Source organism: Theropithecus gelada, chromosome 17, assembly GCF_003255815.1.
Source record: "Theropithecus gelada isolate Dixy chromosome 17, Tgel_1.0, whole genome shotgun sequence".
NCBI lineage: Eukaryota > Metazoa > Chordata > Mammalia > Primates > Cercopithecidae > Theropithecus > Theropithecus gelada.
Window position 1 is genome coordinate 40,164,981 of NC_037685.1, and position 24,157 is coordinate 40,189,137.

Sequence of the window (24,157 nt, forward strand, 5' to 3'; positions counted from 1 at the left end):
AGAAGGATGCTCACTATGTTCATGAGCATAGCATCTCGTATTAAGGCAAGCCCTTTAGGATGTGTAAATAAGTCTTTCCCAGCATGTCTCTAACATGAAGGGGATGGGAGAATGGATAGAAGGAAACAGGGAAAAACTAATAATATTCCTTGGGATGAGATCAAGGATGACTAACAAAAAGAAGGTAATTATAATAATGCCTACAAACTTGTATAATCTTTCTAGTTCAAGAAAGCCTCAATTATATTATCTCACTTGACCTTCATAATGCCAGAGGAAATAGGTGGATTATGAAGTTATATTGCCCGTTCAGAGCAGGAAACAAAGGATCATTGAAGGCAAATAAATTAGTCAAGGCTGGAAAATGGTGGAGCCTAGACTAGGACCCATATCTTCCAGGCTGTGCTGTCCAACATGGTAACTACCAGCCATGTGGAACCACATATGGGTTATTGAGCACTTGAAATGTGGCAATTTAAATGAAGATATGCTGTAAATGTAAAATACCTACTCAGCCAAAGACTTCACACACAGATACAAGGATGCAACTTACCTCAATAATTTTATATTGCTTACACATGAAAATAATACTATTTTGGATATAGTAGTTTAGAAAATGTAATCATTAAATTGTTAATAATTATAATTACATAAATAATTATAATTAATAAATAATTGCTTCTTTTTTATTGTGGCTTCTAGAAAATTATCTAGTGATATCTGTGGCCATATTTTATTTTTACTGGACAATATGGCCCTAGATTACAGCTCAGTACACCCATAGCTGCAGATTTTGAGTGGGATCTCGGACTGAATGGATGGTGAAGGCACTTTAGGTAAAATAGTGAGAACACAGGTATAGAGATGGAGAATCATATGCTTTAGAGAAGTGGAGGCTAAATGTCTTATAGAAAATGAAACAGTGGAAGTACTTGAGAATTACATCGTGAAATACTGACTATAGCGAAGTGGAATGAATGCTGTATTTCAGCTGAGAAAACAGGATTGTAGTCTTCTGATACTAGCTTGTTGTGTGAATTCGGACAGTTCTCAATCTCTGTTGCAATCTTCCTCTTTCTTTCTTCCTTGTTTTCCCCTTTGGTAAAATGAGGGGTTAAATCAGAAGATCTTGAAGGTCCTCCTCTTTCTAGCTTGCACCATCTAGGGCTTTGAGGGGGCAGGTTTTGCCTGTGTGAAGTGTGCGGCGGTGTGTACATGTAGAACAAGCATGTCTGAGAGTCCATCACAGTCAAAACTGGGCTTTAGGGAGGTCCATCTAACACCTCAGAGCAGGTTGATGTGGAGTAAAATGAGACTGGAAACAGGACTGAGCAGAACTGAACCAAACTGAAATAATCAGCTGAAATCAATTTGACTTCTACGCTTACCAGGAGGGCAAAGTGAAGCACCACCCATACAACGCCAAGTGACGTCACCAGGAGATCGTATCGGTTTCTTCTGCTTTGCCAGAAGCCAGCAGGTGACATTGCTATGATCTTCATGGTAACCTGGAGAAAAAGCAAAGAAGAAAATAAACAGAGGGAGGGTTTAGCACATATTTAAATGTATTAATTTGAGATGCATTATGTGTATGTATTTTTTTTTCAAATGAAGAAAATTCTAAATTATTTGATGTGGACACAATATCTTTTTCATTGAAAATGAGACAAATACTTTAATGCCTTTTGAGGTTTCCTTTTAGGCCTACACTTTCTGTCTATTTATTTATTTATTTTTTATTATTTTTTGAGACTGAGTCTCGCTCTGTCACCCAGGCTGGAGTGCAGTGGCGCGGTCTTGGCTCACTGCAGATTCTGCCTCCCAGGTTCAAGCGATTCTCCTGCCTCAGCCTCCTGAGTAGCTGGGGTTATAGGCACGTGCAACCACTCCTGGCTAATTTTTGTATTTTTAGTAGAGATGGGGTTTTACCTCATTGGCCAGGCTGGTCTCAAACTCCTGGCCTCAGGTGATCCACCCACCTCGGCCTCCCAAAGTTCTGGGATTCTAGGAGTGAGCCAGCATGCTCAGTTATGCTATCTATTTAAAGAATAACTATAAACAATGTAGTAACTAAAAAGAAGAGTTTATTACCAAGATATATGATTTTATTTTTGAAGCTAAGTAGCTTACAAATCTGTTCTTTACACTCTCCTCTGTTTTATGACTAGTTCTGATAATGGGACATTTTTCTTCCTTAAGCAGAAGTCCATAGATTTTGGGAAACATCAACCAGTATAGGGCAAAATGAGAATCTGCTTGTATTTCAAGAAGATTGTCCTGGAAAGTGATATTATATGAATCACATGTTAAAATAACCTTGTCTGGGCCAACTTGCTTTGCTACTCTATTGCAATTTGAGTCAATGAATTATAGTGGCTTGCACCATTCCCTCTAAATATTAGAACTCGCATAACTAGACAGGCCAATGTTCAGACACAACAATCGACAGCAGCATTTCTGTAGTTAGAAAAATCTGATGGATAAAGTGATGTCTTTGTTCGAGTTAAGCAGAACCGCTTAAGAAGGAAATATCCTAAGGGCAAAGCTTCAAAGGCAATGGAACACAGAGAGGAGAGTAAGTGGCATCAAAGAGGGATGCTGATTTACTTTAAAACTGTGCACAGATTCCCCTAGAGCTAGCTGACTCATTACAGTACCTCCAGAACAAAGATGAAGGTGAAAACAACTGACATTGTTGCCAAAGGTACGGTCACCGGGTCCTCGACGTCCCACTGCAACAGAAACAGCGCACAAGTCATTGCCCACATCCATCGGACACATACAGGCTTGCCCCTCTTCTGCCCACTTTGCCATGACAGTGAATCTTAATTTTTATACCCAAGAACATAACTGTGAATGCATATAGCAGCTTGTGATACTCTCAGATGTAGCAGTGAATACACAATTCATTCCCGGAGCCTTAGGGTGAAACTAAGTACCTTGACAGAGAGCAACACCGACTGGGCCAGGACGAGTAATGCAATTGTCCTCTTAAAAAATGGATGCTGGGTTATGTCATACATTTTAGCTCTAAAACCATCATTATCTAGAAAAGAAAGGTTTGGGCAAGGGCATGTTAGACACAGGTCACATTTACTTTCTTGCCATTTATTTTCTTAAATGCTTATCTTAAAACCCATTACATTTTCCTCCCCAAACAATTCCATCTATTGTGAGGTGTTTTTGCAGCAATGGCTGGCTCTGAATATTTAAAATGACAGTGCATGACGCCGTCTATATTGGAAAGAGAAGTGCATCATTCAATTTCTGTCAGTTTAATACATTTCACTCATATTTTTAAAAGGCAAGCGCAAATATATTTTATTTAAAAAATTCATTTTTTCATTAAGGCTTAGTCTGAGAGCACTGAAGCACAGCTTTTGGGTGGTTGCTTTTAATAGCCTTATGGAGAGATCTGTGGTTTGGAGGCTGTTTCTGTATTAACTTATGCACAGCCTCCCAGCGGCCTCACAATTATTATTTTAATTTAAATCTGAGACTCCTGGGGAATCGTGCACACTAGTGCCCAACATGAATAAAATCAGAGCATCTTGGGTACCCGGGCGAGGTGGGAGATGAAGAGGCTGTGCGATCTTCAGTCGGCTCTTCAGGTCTTCCCATCTTCTCTGATCGACGGTCAGCAAAGCCGTCCCCTTAACAGACAAAGGAAAGCAGGAAACGGCCTTTTGTCATGTGCTTGCACCAAGAACATGGCAGATGGCAGATGGGGTGCGGAGACAAACAGGACTGATATGGGGGCTTGCGCTGACCATGTTCTTCCAACCGTGGTGGTTAGAAAACATGGTCAGAATGCTCAAAGTTGGTCTTGGGAAGAGTTTCCAAAATGATGACCAGGTGTTTCAGAGAGAATTCAGCAGCCTTCAACTTGTATCTTTGGAGATGTGTAATATTCAGGTTTGGGAAAATATAAAGAGGAGTTTCTACATAATTACATTTTCAAAAAAGGACACTCACTCATAGTAGTTAGTTTCCTTTCATTTCATAGCAGCAAAATTATAGCTTGTCAATGCTATGGCTTCTAGTTAAGGGTATTTTGTGTTTCTTTAAAAAATGTCTAATATGTGCAATTGCAAAACTGTTTCTGAGAGATACTAAGTCACAGAGTTTGCATTTCAAGAAATTAGTGCTGTGATAACTGCCTAAATGGAATTCCATATTCTATATAATGGAGTACTTGATTAAAATGCATATGATAAAATTATATTTTATTGCACTGCAGTGCATCATATTTTATCATAACGGCAGAAGTGTAATTTTAAAAACTAGACAAAAACCCCACTCTCCCTTTTCTTACCCAGAGCTAACCACTACTCTTCAGGTGTGCATCCTCCTTACTATGTTTTCAGACTTTTGTGCTTATGTATGTATCAATACATAAGAATTTGTTTTGAATTTTTTAATATTATAGAAATGCTGTCCAATATGTGATTATTTATGCTGTTTCTTTATACCTTCATTGAACAGTATACTTTCCATACAACTAGATTACTAGATCTAACTTGTTCAACTGCTCACACTGTCCACTGTACAAATATCATAATTTATTCATTTTACATTTATGGACTATAACCAGTTCTGCAATAAGCATCCATGTACTGTCTCACAGTAAATATCTATGAGGGTTTCTCCATTGTAAATCTCTAGGAGAAGAATTGATGGGATCTAGGAATTTAAACATCTTTACATTTACCAGATGTTGCCAACTTGCTTTCCAAAGAGCGATAACCAAAACAAATCTCCTACCAGCAATATACAAGTGTTACCATATCCTAATATTCTTGCAATACTCGATATTACTAGACATTGTAATCTGACCACTTTGATAGGTATGAAATGTATCTAATGTTTTAATATTAATGAGACGAAACATTTGTATGTGTGTAAATGGTGATGCTTGTATCTTCCTATGTGAATTGCCTATTCATATCCTTTGCTCATTTTTGTATTTTGATATTTACTTTTTAATTGTTTGTAGAGATTCTTTATAAATGCTTGATACTAATCTTTTGTCAATTATGTAAGTTGTAAATATTTTCTCTTAGTTTTGGCTTGTATTTTTATTTTGCTTAGAGTGTCTTTTTTCATTCAGAAAATTTTAATTTAAATATAATCGAGTTTATAACTTATTTCCTTTGTAGATTTTACTTGGTGGCTAATGTGATGAAATCCATAACAACTCCAGGGTAAAAAACAAATGCTTACTAGGGGTGGGGAGGGGAACTAGAATAGGGATAGTCAAATGTTGATTAACAGATACGAAAATACAGTTAGATTGCAGGAAGAAGGTTTAGTGTTCCATGGTAATATAGTATGAATCTAATTGATAACAGTTAATTGTATATTTTTAAATACCTAGAAGAGAGGATTTTGAATGTTCCCAACACAAAACAGGGATAAATGTTTGAGGTGATGGATATGCTAATTATCCTGATTTGATCATTACACATTATAATACATGAATTGAAATATCACACCATACCCCATAAATACGTACAATAACTATGTGTTGATTAAATACGTACAATAATTATGTGTTGATTAAAAATAATAATAAAAGCAAAAACATTATTTTATATAGTCTTATATAGTAGAGAAATCAGACATTGTCTTATATAGTAGAGAAATCAGAAAAAATCTATATTACTAGTATAGACTTGGAACTTTTTAAAGAGGTTTCCATTTTCAAAAGAAGACATCTTTTTGTATGATTCTGAATTGTACCCTAAAGACTCCCTCATTTTCTATCTCTGTTGTCTCCATATTTGAAAATTTACCTATGTGCCTTTGGGTATGACTATTAAGATGTGTGCTCCATGAGGGCAAATAACTTTTCTGTGTTTAGTGTTTCAGTTAGTTTGCTAGGTCCTCAGTGTCAAGAGCAGCATCTGGCACCTAGTAGATGCTCAAATACATCTGTTGAATGATTGAATAGTATATAAATGCTGTTACCTGGCAGCTCATGAGATGCTTTCTAAAAAAAAAAAAAAAAAAAAAACTTGCAGAAAAATAAACTTTTCTAAAAGCCTCACATAATTTAGCAGTTGATACCTCCAATTAACAAATCAAGTTTGTAAAGCTTGGTAATATAATTTCTTGTCAATTTCTCCTTTAAGTGCCCATTTGAGCTGATAGAACATACGCCCCAGATCCCCAAACAGGCCAAGCTGGTCTTTCCTACCTGCAAAACATAAATACAGTGCTGGATGGAGACCTCCCTGGTTATTCTGCTTACCTCAGCCACTTTCTCTAAGCTCAAGTGTTGCAATTAATTATACATTTATTTCCAGTTCCTGAACATTTTATGTTGTTCTATGTATGTTGCTGAATTGTCAGCTGTGATACGTTCTAATCTTCCTGAAATCAGGTGCCTGCTCAGAGGGCTTCTTAACGGTGTTCTGGGCAAGCAGTGCCTAAACTCTCCTGTTAATTGACTGATTAGCTTCTGCTTATGTTCTAGAATTCTCAGTGTCTGCTGCATTACGTGGCTCAAACGCATCTAAAAAGACCCTTCTTCCTCTTTCTGCTTGGTATTAAACTACACACTGTAGGGCTCAAAGCATCTCATTAATGAATGGGATAGGAGTAAAATAAGGGGCTGGGTGACACGATCACTACCGTTCTTTCTGTCTCTAACATCCCATGTTTCTGAGGGTCCAAGTAGAGTCGGGGCCCAAAAGAGGAATTTTTAAATCTCACCCTTTGAAAGCCTGAATGAAATGACATGCTCATTAGCCACACATCAAAGGTGTCAATTGACTGGGTAACTGGTACCACACACGTTGAGCCTGAGGACAGTGAATGACAGACACAGTCCCATGTGTAGCAACAGAAACTGAAGAGCTCTGATGTGAACGCATGGGAATCAGTCCTAGCCGTGAATAACACCGAACAGCACGGTGCTTTACAGGCAGATCTAGCGTCAACTTAATGCAGAGTGAAGGCTGACTTTATGATACTCATGCCTTCGAAGAATCACAGAGCCTGCAGTAAGTAATAGGCACCAATTCTGAATTCTGGCCCTGTTTATCATACCTTTTAAGCCTCAGACTAGTCATTGCTTTTCCTGCAACCATGCATTTGAGAGTTGTGAGAATTGACTGAATATATAAAATCTTAGTACACAGTGTGTGCTCAAAAACTGCATGCATTTCTCTTACTACGATTCCAAAGACTGCCTCTCAAACAATAGAGGGCACAGCACAAGTGCCTAGATGAGCAAGTACCTCTCCAAGGAGTGCTAATAGAATGTTCTTCCCCAAACTCACGCTTTGATAGGAAACTACATTGTTGTTTTCCCATTTGTGAGTCTTTGTTCTAATCATTAGAGCTGTTACAAACTCAACAGGCTTCCCGAGTTCACAAAGTATGTCAAGTTCATATGAAATTAGAAAATCTTGTTTTTTCTTTCTTTCTTTTTTTTTTTTTTTTTTTTGAGTCTCGCTCTGTTGCTCAGGCTGGATGCAGTGGTATGATCTTGGCTCACTGCAACCTCCGCCTCTTAGGTTCAAGCAATTCTCATGCCTCAGCCAACCCAGTAGCTAGGATTACAGGCATGCATCAACACGCCTGGCTAATTTTTGTATTTTTAGTAGAGATAGGGTTTCACCATGTTGGCCAGGCTGGTCTTGAACTCCTGACCTCAAGTGGTCCACCTGCCTTGGCCTCCCAAAATGCTGGGATTACAGGCGTGAGCCACCATGCCCTGCCACAAAATCTTTTTTCTGTGAATTAGGATTTTAAAATTTCTACCAGATTCCCCTCATCCCCATCAAAATTCTGAGTTCACCTACTGAGTTACACAGAAGCATACAATTTACATTAGTGAAAGTAATATTACCTGTAATTAGTGAATCACTTTCATCTATTGTATTTTAATAACTTGCTGCACATCTTTTCACTTTGAACAATAGGAGATGCGCCTCTCAGTTGTCGGTGAATTAATGACACTGTTACCAAAAGGGTAAATTTAGCGAGAGAACTGTACTCTTAAATGATGGTCTGAAAAGCAGCAATAAGGTTGCTTGTAAAACAGTTATAGAGATTATTTACACCAGTCACATTACAGTTTAACGTGGCTTCATGCTGCGTGTGAAAAGAAAAAAATAGCTCAAAGTGACAGGCTAGAAAAGGCTAAACCCCGTGGTATCCAAACCAAAAATTCTTACCTTGTTTTCATTGAAATTAGCAATAACTACTCCAACAAAAAGGGTCAGTCCAATCATGCAACCCAGGAATACAAAAACATGAATATAGATTCCATGGATCTGCATAAAGGAAAATACGGTTATTCATCAAGACAAATGAAAGCTGCTCTTGAAGTGTTACAAAGGATTCGATGTGCTTGCTTACCGGCCCCACACGATGAATAATAACATCCCTCACTTCCACCCAGCCTTTCAAGGAGAGAACTTCAAACAATGCCAGCATAGCGTTTCCCACATTGTCGAAATTAAAGTTCCGAGGATTTGCCCTGCAATTCCAACACAGGAATGTTCTGTGAAATTCCAATAAGAAGCACCCGAGGCAAATATCTGTAGCCCTTTCCAGTCATGGGTGTGGGATATGTGTGGGATATGCACACACACACACATATACACACACACATCTGTGTGTATATGTATACACTCACACTTTTATACTATATGGCATTCAGTTGCTAAATCATAACAATGCATTGATGTGTTATTATTGTGTTCATTAGGTAATGATGGGGTGATCTCAATGTAAAACAGCTCCAGTTCTAGCTTCAGAGGTTCTGCAACATTTCTACCTTGTTGTGATTACCCTGAGGACTGGACAGATGATTTTATCGATTTACACAAAGAAGCACTGGATTTTGGATGTGGATTTTGAAACAGTTTTGTAACTGAAAACCTTTCTAAAGGCATAAATTACAATTGCCTGCGTTAGTATAGAAAGCGTAGAGTAGAATTTAGTCACTTTATTTCACTTTGTGTCGTCATTGTGAACACAGGGCCATAAAGTAGTGATGCATTTAGAGGTCACTGAGACAGCAAGAGGTGTTTGCTTGTAGTCTGTATTTTTCCAAACTACTGTCTTCCAGTTGGATTGTTTTTCTTATTAACTCTGAGTCTTCTCAGTGGACTCTTAGTCTGGCCCCCTTTACGTGTGGTATGCTTTCTACCTCCACCGCTGATTCCTGATTCCTGAACTCATTGACTTATTATTCATTTTCTTTTTTCTTACAGATTCGGGGGGTACGCATGCAGGCTTGTTACATGGGTGTATTGCATAATGCTGGGGTTTGGGCTTCTAATGAACCCGTTACTCAGATAGTGCACACAGAATCCAACAATTAATTTTTCCAACCTATGTCCTCCTTCCTTTCTCCTCCCGTTTGAAGTCCCCACGGTCCGGCATTTCCATCTGTATGTTGATGTGTACCCACTGTTAATCTCCCACTTCTTTGGGGGCCAGGGATGTCTCATTTCTTCTTCTTTTAACATGGTTATACTTTTCTCTTCCCACTTATAAAAGTGATCCTTTTTACTAGAGTGTACCTTCTTTAATTGTTATGGTTTTAGCTAACATTTTTGTTGTTAATAAAAGAAGGTTTCAGTGGGGTTTTTTTGCCCCCTCTTTCCTTCTTATTAGAGACTAATTTTAAATAATTAAGATATTCACAACCAAACACTGGAAAATCATGGACTATATTTCCTGAATTTAATGAAGAACTGAGCTCTGGACTATTGACTAGAGTAGGCCCCGTGGAGCCTATTTAAATTATATTTTGATCATTTTTTCCCCCTGCTAGCTCATTTCTCAAAATTTAACCCTCATGACAGGCAACGCTCTGGGGAAAATCTGGTTCTGTACTTTTCTACCATCTTTCGTGTTTTTTAAACTATAGAGACAATCACAAGATGTGCCTTCATAAGTTTTTTGAATATTAAATAGATGAGGCTATAAGAAGAAAACATTAAACTGAAACTGATTTGCTCTTAACGGCCTAGGGCTGATTAGTGGAGATGGTCTTTAATATAGTGCAAAAGCCCCACTCAGAAATTCATATTTTGGAATTCTGCTTTGTATTTTTTATGTATGAAAGTACAAATATATTCTTTTGGATGCTTCCAACAATCTTTCCTTTGGGATGTTTCCACTAAATTTCATATATTTTACAGTAGACAGAAGTTATAAGGATTCTATAGACGCCACAGTTTTCTTGAATAAGGATTTTTTAAAACCAAGTGAACCAGTTCTCAGAGCTGATGTTGGACTTCCATACCTGCTCATTTTCTTTTTGTAGAAGTGCTTTCTCAGCTGAATTTGCAACAACTTAAACTACTTTTATGTTCCATATCTTCTAGAAGTTAGAATATGTGAAAAATACTCTAACGAAACCAAGAAAAACAAAATGTAGCATCAAAGACTTCAACAGTTGGAAGAATTTATCACATTTTTAAAAATAAGTCTTTTTCAGTTTTAATCATGTAAGGTGTTTTCTTATGCTTTGCTCGTGTTAGCAAAATTGCAAAGTTTGAACCTTTACCTATAACTACGGAGTCCTTCAATAAATCCCAAATGTCCTCCATTATTGCCATTTTTACCTGCTACCCTTCCTTGAATTGAAAAGGTTGTCATTCTTTTCTAGTTAATTTGTGAAATACTGTAATCTTGCCTGTCCAATTCAGAAAACTAAGACATTAGTTCTGACCACATAATTTTGTCAGCTTTTTAACCTCCCAGAGGAGGTGCTCGAAGCCCCCCAAGATCATGGTAGGGAGAGCTGCTCTTCCCTTGAGGAACATGGGGGCACCCTGAAGACATGACTGAGCCTCTGCCCTTGGATGTGGAAATGCAGAAAACGACTTTGTCCAAAAACAGCATGCTGTATCTTACACAACCATCTCTCCTAAAAGAAATCAGAAACGTTGAGCTTCCTACAGCACCCCAACCCTTTTTGCCTTCAGCTTTGGCCATAGAGTTGCCTTAACTTGTAATACCAAATCTATGCCTAGACTTTCCTCTTCATCTGCCTCTGACCCTGCCCCCTTCACCTGGCTAGTTCCTATTGGTTGTCCTTCAAAAGGTAACCTAGTGTGTCTTCTTGTCTGGTCCTTCTCTTTGGCCTTGCATAGTTGGGGTTAGGTGCTTCTCCTGTGTGTCCATTGTACCCTTAGCCTTTTTGTAGGAATCAGAGGCAGGAATACCATGAAGCCAAAGAAACCTAAGTGGTAGGACCCCTCTTTTGTACAGGCCCTTCCAAGACCCTGGTACCCCAAATTGTTTTGGCCTTAAACCCTATAAAACCTGATCACCTTCTGCCTAGAATGTATCACAGTGTAGCTTAAAATTACATGGAGATGAGTTTCGGGTGAGCCAGAGGTAAGCTGAGGGGTTTATCTGTGCAGCATTAAAGCCCTTAACATATTATATAAAATTATTTGTAATTTTATTTTGTTTACCACTAGACTTTAAGCTCCTAAGGGGTAGGGGCCATAGCTTATTCAGGGTCATATCACAGAGACAAGCATACTACCTGGTGAATAGCAAGCACTCAATAAATACATTTATTATAAGCCTGAATACTTTGTTGATTTTTCTCTCATGCATGCCATTTTCCTATATTCCAGACCTCTTCTTAAAATAAGTCACACCATATTTATAATCTATGATATGTTTAATCCTTTTTACTGAGGTGGCTCATCAAGTCTGAGTGATTCAGAAGAAAGTACATTTATTAATCTGAAGACAGAGTATTGAAACTAGACTGTCTCTGAATTAGTGCATATTTATGTCCTAATTATAATTACCAAAGCATTCCTCTAGGGGTATTCCTAGATATGTTATTTCCTTAATCATAATTTAGCCAATATAAAATCAAAAAATTTCAGCTTCTAACTCTTGATTAGCTTACTAAAGAAGGAAAGTGTAAAAAGTTATCATGGTTACAGATGACATTTATTAGATCAAAGGTGTCTATTTCACTACAATCCAAGTCACATGATCCTGGAGAAATGGACAAGAGCAATTGTGATGATGTTCAAGGAATGCCTATTTGCTTATGCTTCTAGAATGGCATTGCCTTTGAAACCCCTAATAATACCTTCCATAAAATATTGCATTTAAATTAACTTCGATTTTAAAACTCCCATGGAGCTGGTTTTATGGAATAGGTTGAGTGCTATAGGGTACAACTGGCAGGTTTACTTTTCTCCAAATGTTAGCTTCAAGTGTGTTCCAGCTCCCTTTCTGAATTCTTGCAGAGGTCCCAGAGCTTTTTGGTTATTTTCAGTCATTCAGTTTTATATCCAACTGATCTTGTAACTCATATAACAATCCCATCCTTAGCAGCTCAAGGACCCTGATTTGAGGAAAGGAAGAAAAGTTGGCCACTTTCTTCACTTCCACTCCTCCTCTTCAGGCCACCACGAGATTATCACATGGCTGAGGTGGGATGCCATTGAAAGAAATGGAGGAATGAAGTTAAAGTCTTGTGCAACCGATACAACTGGATTCTGGCCATAGGTGTTCAAGAGTTTGAACCCCCTCCCCAGCCCAGGAGTGCCTCGTTGTACCTTTCCTCCTGTGAGTGTGCAGTCTCTGGGTCACTCTCAGGTCTGGCTCCTGGAAACACACCTACGAACTCCTTGGATGGGGGTACCCTTTCCCAGCACAAAGCCCTTTGCAGCAGGGCTCAAGAAGACTCAGACGATGTGGTCCTAGGCAGTCACTACTGGGCTCTCCAGGAACACCAGATAACCCTACTCTCCAGATGGTGATAAGCAGCCTGGCCTACAAGAGTCTCTCTTCTTGCCTTGCCCGTCTCTGATGTTAAGTGATCCCCCTGGGGTACCTCACTTGGCAGAGGTGGGAGGCATCCTCCACCTTTCTCTATAGTGAAGGAATGAAATGCCCCAGTGTTCTCTATTCCTGACTTCATTTACTTCCATGATATTATCTTTGAATTAATGAAAATTAATTAATAAATTATAACATAAATAACTTTATGCTATAATTAATTTTTGTTTCATGGAAGTAAATTTTTATGCTCTTTTAATTTTTGTTTCAGTGGAAATTGGATGGCTTTTCTAGTTAGCAGTGAGGCGAGGATATTCTCATGTCTCACATTCCTCTCTCCAAGCTGAAGCCACATACCCTAAATGAACCCTTTTTCTTAGTTCTTGGATATTTTAAAAAATAAAAACCCAATACGCATTATATTGGATTATATATAAAAGCAAATTTCATATTAGAAAAATGCCAAAGAAAGGTAACAGTGAGTGCTAGGGTACAGCTGGGTGAAATGCTATTCCTTTTAAAGAGTTTTGACATTTAGAAAAGAACATCAATTGTGACAAAAGCAGAGTTGCTGTGGCTCAGTTGTTATTCTAAGAAATTTTCTAAAAGAAAATTTAAAAAACAGATAACAATTTCAAAGGACAAATAAAGCTGACAGAACACTCAATTTGTCAATGACACAGACTGAGAGATCCACTCATGGTCATTAATAAAACAGATGAGACAGAAGGTACTAGGTATATCTAGCTTTGATCTAAGTGCTTCCGAAACTCAATTTCAAGAAAAAGGAATATTAAAGGGAAAGTTAGAAGCAATCGACTTTGTAACTGATTATTCCTCTCCAGTGTTTGAATAATGGAAATCCTTCAGTGTAAATGGGTTTTAAAATGGAAACAGCTTTATGATTTAGGGTTCTATTATGAGGACATCAGATCCTCCTTTAAAGATAGAAACTCGGGATAAGTTCAGTTTTAATTTGACAGAAAATCCTTTGTTAAGCCTCGCTAATTTTTAAAGCCATTTGAATCCAGATGCATATTTTTGAAGTATTAGAAAATACTGAGATAATATTTCTCTAGTTTCATGAAGCTATGTAGAACTCAGTGTACTACTTGCTCTCTTATTTACCTGATTTCTGTCTTCCAGTATAACCTAGCGTTTCACCCTGTATGACTTAAGATCATTTTCACATCTCTAGCAAAATTACTTTCAGTTACATGCCTTATTATACTTATTTAAAGCCTTATATTGAAAAACACAGCATTCTCCAGAATATTTTTTTTCTAATATACTTACCAAACACGGGGAACCCAAAATCCAGGCTTTTTCTCTCCAGGCCTCAATTTTAAATTTAAGTTCTTTGACACACTGACATTAATTCTGAATATGCCATTGCAGTCTTCCTAAAGTAGAAAAACAAGGGGAGAGGGGGAACCTGGTCAGAAAATGAACTCAGAAAAGATAAAGGATAGGAAACTCTTTCTATCTTCTTTGATAGGAATACCAAAAGTCCTTTATCTAACAACAGTGATGTGGACAGCCACCCAGCAAATAGTAACAAAGACTTTGGAGACAGGCAGTTAAAAGTTGATGCTGAGAATATTAGTTAAACAGGCAAAGGACCTGAGTAGACATTTCTCCAAGGAAGATATGAAAATGGCCAAAAAGCACATGACGAGATACTCAGTATCATACGCCACTGCCATCAGGAAAATGTAAATCAAAACCATAATGAGATATCACCTCACACCCACTGAGAAAGCCATAACCAAAAAGTCAGATAACAACAAGCATTGGCCAGGATGTGGAGGAATTGCAGTCCTCTTACTGGAACCCTTACATACCGAGGCGGGTGTAGAATGGTGCAGCCACTTTGGAAAACAGTCTAGCAGGTCCTCAAACCACTAACACAGAGTTACCATATAAGCCAGCAACTCCACACTCCTAGGTATCTACCCAAGAGAAATGAAAATGTGTGTCCCTATAGAAACTTGTACAAAATGTTTACATAAGTGTTTTTCACAATAGCCAAAAGGTGGAAACAATCCAGATGTTCATTTTTGAACAAATAGATAAACAAAAGGTGGTCCAGCCATACAAGTGAGTATTATTCAGCCGTAGGAAGGGATGAAGTCCTGATACCTGCTACAACATGGATGATCCTTGAAAATATGCAAATTGAGAAAAAAAGTCACAAAAGACCATATGTTATAATTTTATTCATATAAAAGTCCAGAACAGTAAACTCTGTAGAGACAAAAAGAATATTGGCTGTTGTTTAGGGCTTGAGGTGGAGGCTAGATAAAGAGATGGGGGTAACAGTTAAGAGATATACGGTTTCTTTTTAAGGAGATACAAATGTTCTAAAAGTGGCTGTCGTGTATACAACTCCGTGAATATGCTAAAAAATCATTGAATTGTACACTTCAAGTGGGTGTACTGCGTGGTATGTGGATTACATCTCAATAAAACTGTTAAACGGGTTTTAAAAATTAAACATCCATAGGAAATTTTTGACCCATTTCCTATTCTCCCTTTGGTTATTTTTGTTTCTTTGGCCATGATGGTCATATTTTGAACTTAAATCTCTTTTCTGGGTTCAAGGTGTAGATGATAAAATTCTTGATCACTGTTTGAATATTTCAACAGAAATTCCATTTTAATCTGCTTAAAGCCTTCTTTGACCCTAAACCATGTCTCCTCTTGGCCTCCTCCTTTCTGTCCCTGGACCAGCATCCTGGCAGTAGCCCAGCATCAAGCTTAGGGTTCCCTCGGCTTTCCCTGTCCTTCCTGGCCCACGTCTTCATTCTTACTACGATGAGTTCAGTAATGCCAACATTACTTCTTTCTGGATTATCAGCACAGTTCTTTAAAATAAGAACATTTAAGTGCAAATAACACATCTTTAATTTATAAAGCCTGGACAAATAAAAGGAAGAAAACTTACCTACAATTGCCCACAGACAAACACAATGAACATTTTGGAGTATACCTTGCCAGTCCTTCTTCCTATACGTATCTGAGCTCATAAAGTTTTCATTCTTCCATCACCCACTTTTTTCAGCTAAAACTTTATTGTGATTATCTTTCCATAACCATACCTTTTTACGTAGAACATTATTTGAAAAGGCTGTGTTGTAGTGTATTATATAAAGGTCCCTTGACTATTCAGCCTCACCGTCTTTTCCAATCTGTCTTCCTGAACCCACCTGAGCCCATCTTTGATTGCATGAAGCAGTCTGGTATCTTGGTGAAAACCCAGGGTGCCTGGACACTAGTTCCCTGCTTCTCCACTTATTAGGTGGGTGACCTTGGACAAATTGTTTAATCTTTCTACACCTGTTTTCCTCATTAGGATATGGGTAACAAAAACAGCACTAGGAACAGTGCTTTGTACTTTGTGGGCACTAGGACGTGTCTGATTCCTCTTCTTACCAACCTTTTGTGGTTTCTCTTCTCATCAACAAAATTCCAAACCCCTTAGCCAGGCATTTCAGGTGCTTGAGGATCTCTCCCTAACTTACATTTCTGGCCTTGTTTTTCAGTGTTTTCCTACATGGGCGGGAATGAAATTAACACTCACAATTGAGATTGGGTTAGGTACTTTGCATAAACAAGGTAATCTAATCTTCACAATATCATTGTGTGAGAAGCATTCAAGGCAGACATAGGTTTGGAAGGATTAAGTGACCAGAACAGGCCACCACCTCTCCTAAAGTAGGATTCCAATCTCAGAAGCTGTGATTTCGAAGCCCATGCTCCTTCCTCCTTGTTCTGTCCCTGCCTCCACACTGTGACTCTTCTTCGCATGCTCTGTGTCTTTCTTCACTGCTTGCTCTGCTTGGAAGGTCCTTTCCTGCTCATCTCAAATCCTGCCTCCTCCCTGGAGCCCTCCCAGCACAGTACTCCCAGTTGGAAGCACAATTTCCCATGCTGACATCATAGATTCCACGTTATTTCTGCTTCTCATAGGCTTTTGAAAACTGCTGACTTTATATTACTGTTGCTTGAACATGAAACACATGTTCTGATTGGACAGAAAATGCTGCAAAACAGAAGGACCTCCTAATGTTTCCATTCCACATTTCATTTCACCTATCACAGTGCCTTGGACACAACTGATATTTCATGACTATTTGTCAAAAGGTATCCTCAGCGTTTGTTTACAGGGCTTTGGTGACTAAGTCCTAGGCTCCATATCTATGACTATATTGATCTCATGCCATCTGTTGAGTTTTAAGAAAACAAACAAAGGAGCAGAGGGAGGAAGTGCTCAGCCTCCTACAAAAAAACATGTTTTCCCAACTGGAAACTATGGGCGCAGCAACTCAAGCTTCGCTGTCTTTAACAGGAACTGTGTGTGATCTAAATGTCGGCGTATCTACTATCCCCTTTTCTTTGGATTTATCTCTTCTTTTAGTAAGATGGGTTGAAGTCCTCCGATAGAACTGACGTCACCTTCGCTCATATGGCGTTCTTGGCCTTGGCCTCTTATGTTTGGATTTGAGAAGATACAAGGACTCAAGCCCCGTCTCACCATGCCAATTTCTTTTCAATCATTCTGCTTGGTGCTGGTGCTCTCTGTGATGGCTAAGTCTCCTTAGGCTTTCCATCTGAGCCTTGCACAGACTTCACTGCTCTAGGAAACAGGACAAATGCTTCATGAAATCTGTGTCTACGCTCATCTGCTGGCTGCTGTCACCATCAATCTTCAGCTTTGGCTGGGGATGACTAGCTAATGTAAAATCACCATGCTCTTAGGCCACTGTTAATATACTGAGTCATCCAAGATTCCTAGCAGGCTTCATCCTGAAGTGTTGGTATTATCTTTCTGGCCTCTGTTCAGCGTGGATCGAAAATCACTCTTCTTTCCACACACAAGCTTGTGGATGTTTGCGTCAGGTCTCTGTCACTTTCTTTATCAGCTAATTTGATACAGCATGACCGTCAGGCCACGTTCCTTGTTCTGTCTTCTCAGATTTATCAAAGCTCCTGGAATCTCTCTCCCAGTCTGGCCTTTGTTTCAAATTCTCATTATTAATATAATTTATAGTGTATTTTGGCTGGACAAAGATATAACCTGTATTTTGTAACAATTAGAGAACAATTTGTATCATTTAAAATCTGTTTTAGATACCCATATTTGCTGGAAATATATAATGTAGTTCAGGTCTAGTAGGCCTTTTGAAGATACACATTTAGGAACTAAGGCATCATTTTATTGGGATCAAAGATAAAATACTTTTCTAGTTTACACATCAGCAGTAGTTGGATTACTTTATTAATCTATTTGTAACATAAGAATCCTAAGAGAATGGGACACAGTATGATATTGCAAAAATTGTCTAATTATTAACTAAACTGTGTCCCCCCCCCTTTTTTTTTCTGGAATACACAACTAAATTCCAATCTCCCTTGCAGTATCCCTGCTCTTCACAGAGGAACATGGGTGCAGAGGATTCTCCCACAGCCCATTCAGATGGAGATGGCTCTCCACTCTTATCTCCAGCTCATTGAAGAAGGCTCTGAAGACATGGCAAAGGGTGGCGACACAGGATAGAAGGCATGTGAGTCCCTAAGTGGTCATTTGGAGGAGAGCTGTATATATCGTATATATCGCAAATGTATATATTGCAACTGATCCAAGATACAATATATACATTTCATTATGTGAAGTTACCGAAATATTGGGCTTGCTACAGCAGTGAGCCTCCCCTTATAACCAATGACTGAAGAAAGAGAAAGAAATGCTGTGGTGCAAGTATTCAAGTTTGGGTCTTTGTGGAGGTCCTTGTTGGTTGTCATAAAGAGGGAGACTCTGGGCAGCTAGAGCTAATATAAAAGCACTGGCTTTCTAATGGGGAGAAAGCTGGAGTGGGGAAGCAGTAAAAAGGGGTGAGAACCAAACGCTGCCTCTTGGACATTTTTGCATGGGCTGTTTGCTGATATGAGTCTTCTATGACAACAAAGGAAGGATCAAGTTAGCTAAGACCTCAAGGGAAAGTATCCGAAGCTCACAGCTACAATAGCTAGAATCTTGGGTGACCACGCTCAAGTTGTCAGCAGTGGATTGGCACTGGAATAGAAGGGAGGAGTGACATTCTCTGAGGTGTGCTTTTCATCTTATTAAACTTTCTAGCCAGAAGAGACATATTGCATGTTAAGCAAAAAGGAGTTTGTGGGAGGAGAATTCTTAGAGTTGTATAGGGAGTTCTTAAAGTAGGCTTGGCAGCCACTGGTACCACATATTTGCCAAGGGAGTGTAAACTACTTTTTTTTCTTTTTAGGGACAGGGTCTCTTGCTCTGTTGCCCAGGCTGGAGTTCAGTGGTGTGATCATAGCTCACTGCAAACTTGACTTCTTGGGTTCAAGTAATCGTCCCTCCTCGGCATTCCAAAGTGCTAGGATTATAGGCACATGCCACCACACTTGACCCTTAATTTTTATTTCAAAAGACAGAAAGGTACATCTTACCCTTCTAATAATGTTGGGATCATTGCACTTTGCCAGTTTTCCAGCAAAAAGCTGAACTCCAAAGCTTGCAAAAACGAGCATTAATGTCAGCAAAAGAATGGAGACCTGAAAGAAATTGATGAAACGTTAAATCTCTTGGTAAAGACTAAATATTAGGTTTGGTTTAAACAGTGACATAAATAGGAATTTTAAGATAACATTGCATAAAAATCATGGGTTTTTGATGATATATTTTAACTTTTCCACCAGAGGCCATATAATTAACCTTACTGAAAGGTCAAAAGGAGAAAATTAACAAGATTTGAATTTTTAAAATGGAAACATGAATTTCATGTAAGAAAATGGAATAAGGTATTTTTGAAATGGCTTGAACTTCTCTGATTTTAAAATCAACACCTAGCTCTTTTTTATTTAATGGAAAAGAAGAAATGTTTAAATAATTTTATTTTGTCCATTTTTCTCCCAAATGGATGTGTGTATATATACACACACACACACATACACACACACACACACACACACATATATATATATATAATTATTATTATTTTTTGAGATGAAGTGTCACTCTGTCGCCCAGGCTGGAGTGTAATGGCGCAACCTTGGCTCACTGCAACCTCCACCTCCTGGGTTCAAGCAATTCTACTGCCTCAGCCTCCTGAGTAGCTGGGACTACAGGTGCCCACCACCACGCCTAGCTAATTTGTGTATTTTTAGTAGAGATGGGGTTTCATCATATTGGTCAGGCTGGTCTTGAACTCCTGACCTCAGGCAATCCACCTGCCTCGGCCTCCCAAAGTGCTGGGATTACAGGCGTGAGCCACTGTGCTCGGCCTGGATTCATGTTTTTATTAGCAGAGCACAAATGAGCCGGACAGTGGCTTAGCTGTCTTGTAATCGTGAAGGTGTGCATTAGAAGAATGTTCTATGCACAGAGGAAAGGAGAGAATTCAGTCTTGAAAAGCAAATCTGTTAATTAACTCATGCTCCCTCTACTGGCTGACTTCTTTGGTCTCAGCAGAGAAGAGTGACAGAGGGTAAAATTTGGGACAAGTGAACTGCACTTGTTGAATAACCTAAACGTACACCTAAGTATACTAAAATCACACTCACCACCATCAGGGAAAGGCACAAATTCTCCTCTAAAATTTATTCACTAATAAATTTCACTTCAAAATTCACTTCAAAAGATTCATGTACATTAGTCGTCAGGTGATACTTTCTTTTAATTCCAGCTGTGTGAAGAGCCACCGTTTTATGGTTTTGCATAAAGAAAACAAGAATTTTTAAACACATCTTAAAAAAAAAATCAGCAATTGGGAGACTGAGGTGGGTGGATCTCCTGAGGTCAGGAGTTTGAGAGCAGCCTGGGTAACACGGTGCAGCCCCGTCTCTACTAAAACACAAAAAATTAGCTGGGAGTGGTGGCACATGCCTGTAGTCTCAGCTACTTAGGAGGCTGAGGCATGAGAATCACTTGAACCCAGGAGGTGGAAGTTGCAGTGAGCTGAGATTGCACCATTGCACTCCAGCCTGGGCGACACAGCAAGATTCTGTCTCGAAAAAAAAAAAAAAGAAAAAAAAAATCAGCAATGATATACCTCTAGTAACATCACAATCTATCTCTAAAATACATTCGTATCAACCACAACTAGAGCTGTTTTCTCATTACAGGTATGTCTCTAGAAAGCAAGATCCAAAACGAGCCTATGTAAATTAACTCATGCTTCTCATGCACAAGCAGACCTCATCAATAATAAAAAGAATCTTTTGATCACTGTTTTGTAAGGCAAAGCTCTTTCTGTAACAGATTGTGAACAATGAGCCTCTTTCTTGTTGTTTTATCTCTGGCCTTGTTTTCAGAAGACCCTAAATCAACATTTGCCCAGCTAAAAAGTACGTTTTGCCCGCTCAATCATCTTTGTAATCACTCATGACTGTAATGCTGAAGTTACTTAAAGTGGGTTATACCTATATGTTGCATTTTTAAAGTTGTTTCGTGTTAACACTCCTGAGATCTAGAGAAGAATTCTGTGCTGTACTCTTTCAAGAACACACAGAATGAAATTAGGAGCCCAAATGCATGAATTCCTAATCCCATTTGTGGAGTACACGGTGTTGAATCTTCTTATCCTTCATTTTCAGATGGGAGGAAACTAAAACCCAGAGTATAAATTAGAGTCAAGAGGTAGGACTGAAACAGTCAGCAGATACGAACTCTTTCAAATCTCAGAGTGCTTCTCTTTAGGTGAATTAAATAAACTCCCACGCCAGAGGTGCCCATGGGTAAAGTGTTTGAAGGTGCACTGTGTTTTGTTAGTGCCTCTATAACCCTCTGGCAATAACCAAAACTATTGAATTGACCTTGATAAGCAAGACTCACTTTTTCCTCATTAGCTACTAGAGTTGGATTACTGTGAACTGGAATCAAAGGATAATTCTAACATACCAAAAAAATTTCCTTGAAGCCGCTGAAAAGTTCTCGAACAACTTTCCTCATCTGGGGCACCAGTTTGAATATGCGCAGAGGCCTCAGGCACCGAAGGACCATTAGGAGCTGAGCTCCTGATTCAGCAGGTACATTTTGAGGCATCCAACAAAGAAATATCAAGCTCACCTAAAGGGGAAAAAAAAACCTCTGGAATTTATACAATTCATCTCCTGCTAGTTACATTTTCTGAGAGCGAACTGGCCACAACTTTTCATTTAGCAGAGATTCCACTCACTGGTTATACGTGCAATCTGTTAACTTTAAACAACAAACCTCATCTGGACTTGCTAGATACCTCAAAGGGAAGTCATCATGTGTATGCAGGAAAGAAATGGAGGTGTCCACACCGTGTGTGCATGTGTGTGTGTGTGTACACCAGTGCATTCTTTTAACTTACTACTCTGGAGGCTCCGCTGATGTCAGTATGGCTGGAATTCCTTTGATCAAAGTTACTGCTATTTTATCAATGATCTGCAACATGCTACCTGTTAATGATCACAATTTTCCTTGTTGTGTCTGCAAAGACAATGATTTCATGCCTTCTTGGACATACAGAAAAAATAAAAAATTCTTTGAGCCCATTTCTGTGGTTTTCCAGCCTGTTTCACTGGACAGTTGAATGGGCACCTGCTATAGCCAGGTATTTTATGCATTGGAATCAGGAGAGAGGTCCAATCACAATCACTTTAGTTGGCTTTCAACAATAAGGGGCTCATAATCAATAACATGGTTTATATGAGACAAACTTTTTTTTTTTTTAGTATAGAAGCCATAAGATTTGTGGGATGCAAACTAGGTTTGCTATGTTACACCTTATTCGTGTATGTCTCATTCATACATAAAATTGTGATTAGTGTATTTGAACAACATAACTATCCATAGATATTTATGATGCTCTTAATTTAGATTTTACATGCATGGCCCTTATTTGTATATAATGAACTATGAACTACTCTAGAGTCCATTTAAGAATTCAGTTAGGGAATCTAAACCTCTGTGACTCATACTATATCTTGCACTTATACCAAGAAATGCAGGAGATTTTACAAAACCATTACATTTTTCATTTAGGAAATAACCAAAAACTTACAAGATATATAAATATGTCCATTACTCCACCAAAGTCTCTGATGACAGCAGTTGGAGTGAAAAATAAGCCATCTGCCATAATCTTCAGATTAAGCTCAATGCTCATGAATATCACAAACACATACTCAGCAATCTGAAATGGGCAAAAGGCAGTGTGGTTACAATGAACGGAAAAACGGCAGGTCAGTATTTTACCTCCTAGTTGTAAGCTGAGATTTAGCAGCGGTACCTGCAAAGTAGGTGCATGCATGACTCTTCGAAACGGGGACTCAAACATCATGGAAATGCAAGAGCAGATGGTTACGATGATCATGACCCAGTCCAGGTAAGTGACCAATCCCAGCAAATCACTGCCAAAGACCAAACAAAACTGAGAAACATAAAGGTTCCAGGAAAGGCTTCTAAGAGTTAGAGATGATGGCTTCTGTGGCTCTATCAACATGACTGGTATTTTAAAAACATCTTTCCCCAATCATCTCTTTCATAGCACTATGTAGCAAGAAGACAAAAGAGAATTTTAATATTTGTATGCAGCACAAAATAGTACATGAAAACTTCAAATGTGCATAGAAAATGAAGTTTTTAATGCTTACTAAAGTTGATGGTACTTTGTATTTTTCACAGCTCCTGTGACAGGGTCTGTTTTAGATCTGTAAGAGAACACATATATAAAATTCTGCAACACAGCAAGCATGTTTTAACTTGCTAAAAATCATATTTGCAAACATCTACCTAAAATCTCTTGTACATCCTCTCTACAATGTCCATTATAAAATATGTTAACTGTAGGTGACTCTGGAGGTCAGAGAACATTAGACGAAAGAAAAAATCCAAAGAATTTGCAGTTGATGCTTATGAAAATAAAGTTTTATGTTTCTCAAAATACTTGATTTTAGACTTAGTGACTTTGTTCAGAATTTTCTAACATGGGTAGTACCAAATTAAATTTTGACTTTCATTTAAAAATACTCATTTAAAATCTTTGTCTTAATAGCTCAAGAATGTTCGTTCTTTGAAATTATTTAATTAAATCTCCACAGTTTAAATAGACTTCTTCCTCCTGCATTGAACTGTGATGTTGTAGAATGATTATTTAGAATTTCTTGGAAGGGAGATTCATTGTTTCTACTTTCAGGAAGCCTGTGAGCACTGTCAGTGAGATTGCTTACAGTCTTTGCGTATGTGTCCCCAGTTACAACAGAGTCTTCATCAATTGTAATCAACATCAGCTGCCTTGCTGACAAAAGGGAAATTCCACCACACTAAGTGAAGTGGAGAATTAGCCATGAGATGTTAAGGTGCAGGCAGCCAGCAGGA

The 24,157-nt window shown here is 38.5% G+C and overlaps 1 protein-coding gene across 2 annotated transcripts in view; it reads right to left on the reverse strand.

Moving 5' to 3' along the window:
- Positions 1–24,157, reverse strand: part of NALCN (sodium leak channel, non-selective) — a 339,729-nt gene that overhangs the window by 24,089 nt on the left and 291,483 nt on the right. For both annotated transcript variants that reach the window (XM_025364831.1, XM_025364830.1), the window contains 12 exons: positions 23,434–23,490; positions 23,070–23,190; positions 22,842–22,973; positions 21,710–21,877; positions 19,261–19,365; positions 14,083–14,189; positions 8,371–8,491; positions 8,187–8,285; positions 3,560–3,653; positions 2,940–3,046; positions 2,658–2,732; positions 1,389–1,508 (listed from right to left, as the gene is read on the reverse strand). In XM_025364831.1, coding sequence (XP_025220616.1) covers positions 1,389–1,508; positions 2,658–2,732; positions 2,940–3,046; positions 3,560–3,653; positions 8,187–8,285; positions 8,371–8,491; positions 14,083–14,189; positions 19,261–19,365; positions 21,710–21,877; positions 22,842–22,973; positions 23,070–23,190; positions 23,434–23,490 — 1,306 coding nt within the window. The remainder of the gene's footprint in view (positions 1–1,388; positions 1,509–2,657; positions 2,733–2,939; positions 3,047–3,559; positions 3,654–8,186; positions 8,286–8,370; positions 8,492–14,082; positions 14,190–19,260; positions 19,366–21,709; positions 21,878–22,841; positions 22,974–23,069; positions 23,191–23,433; positions 23,491–24,157) is intronic.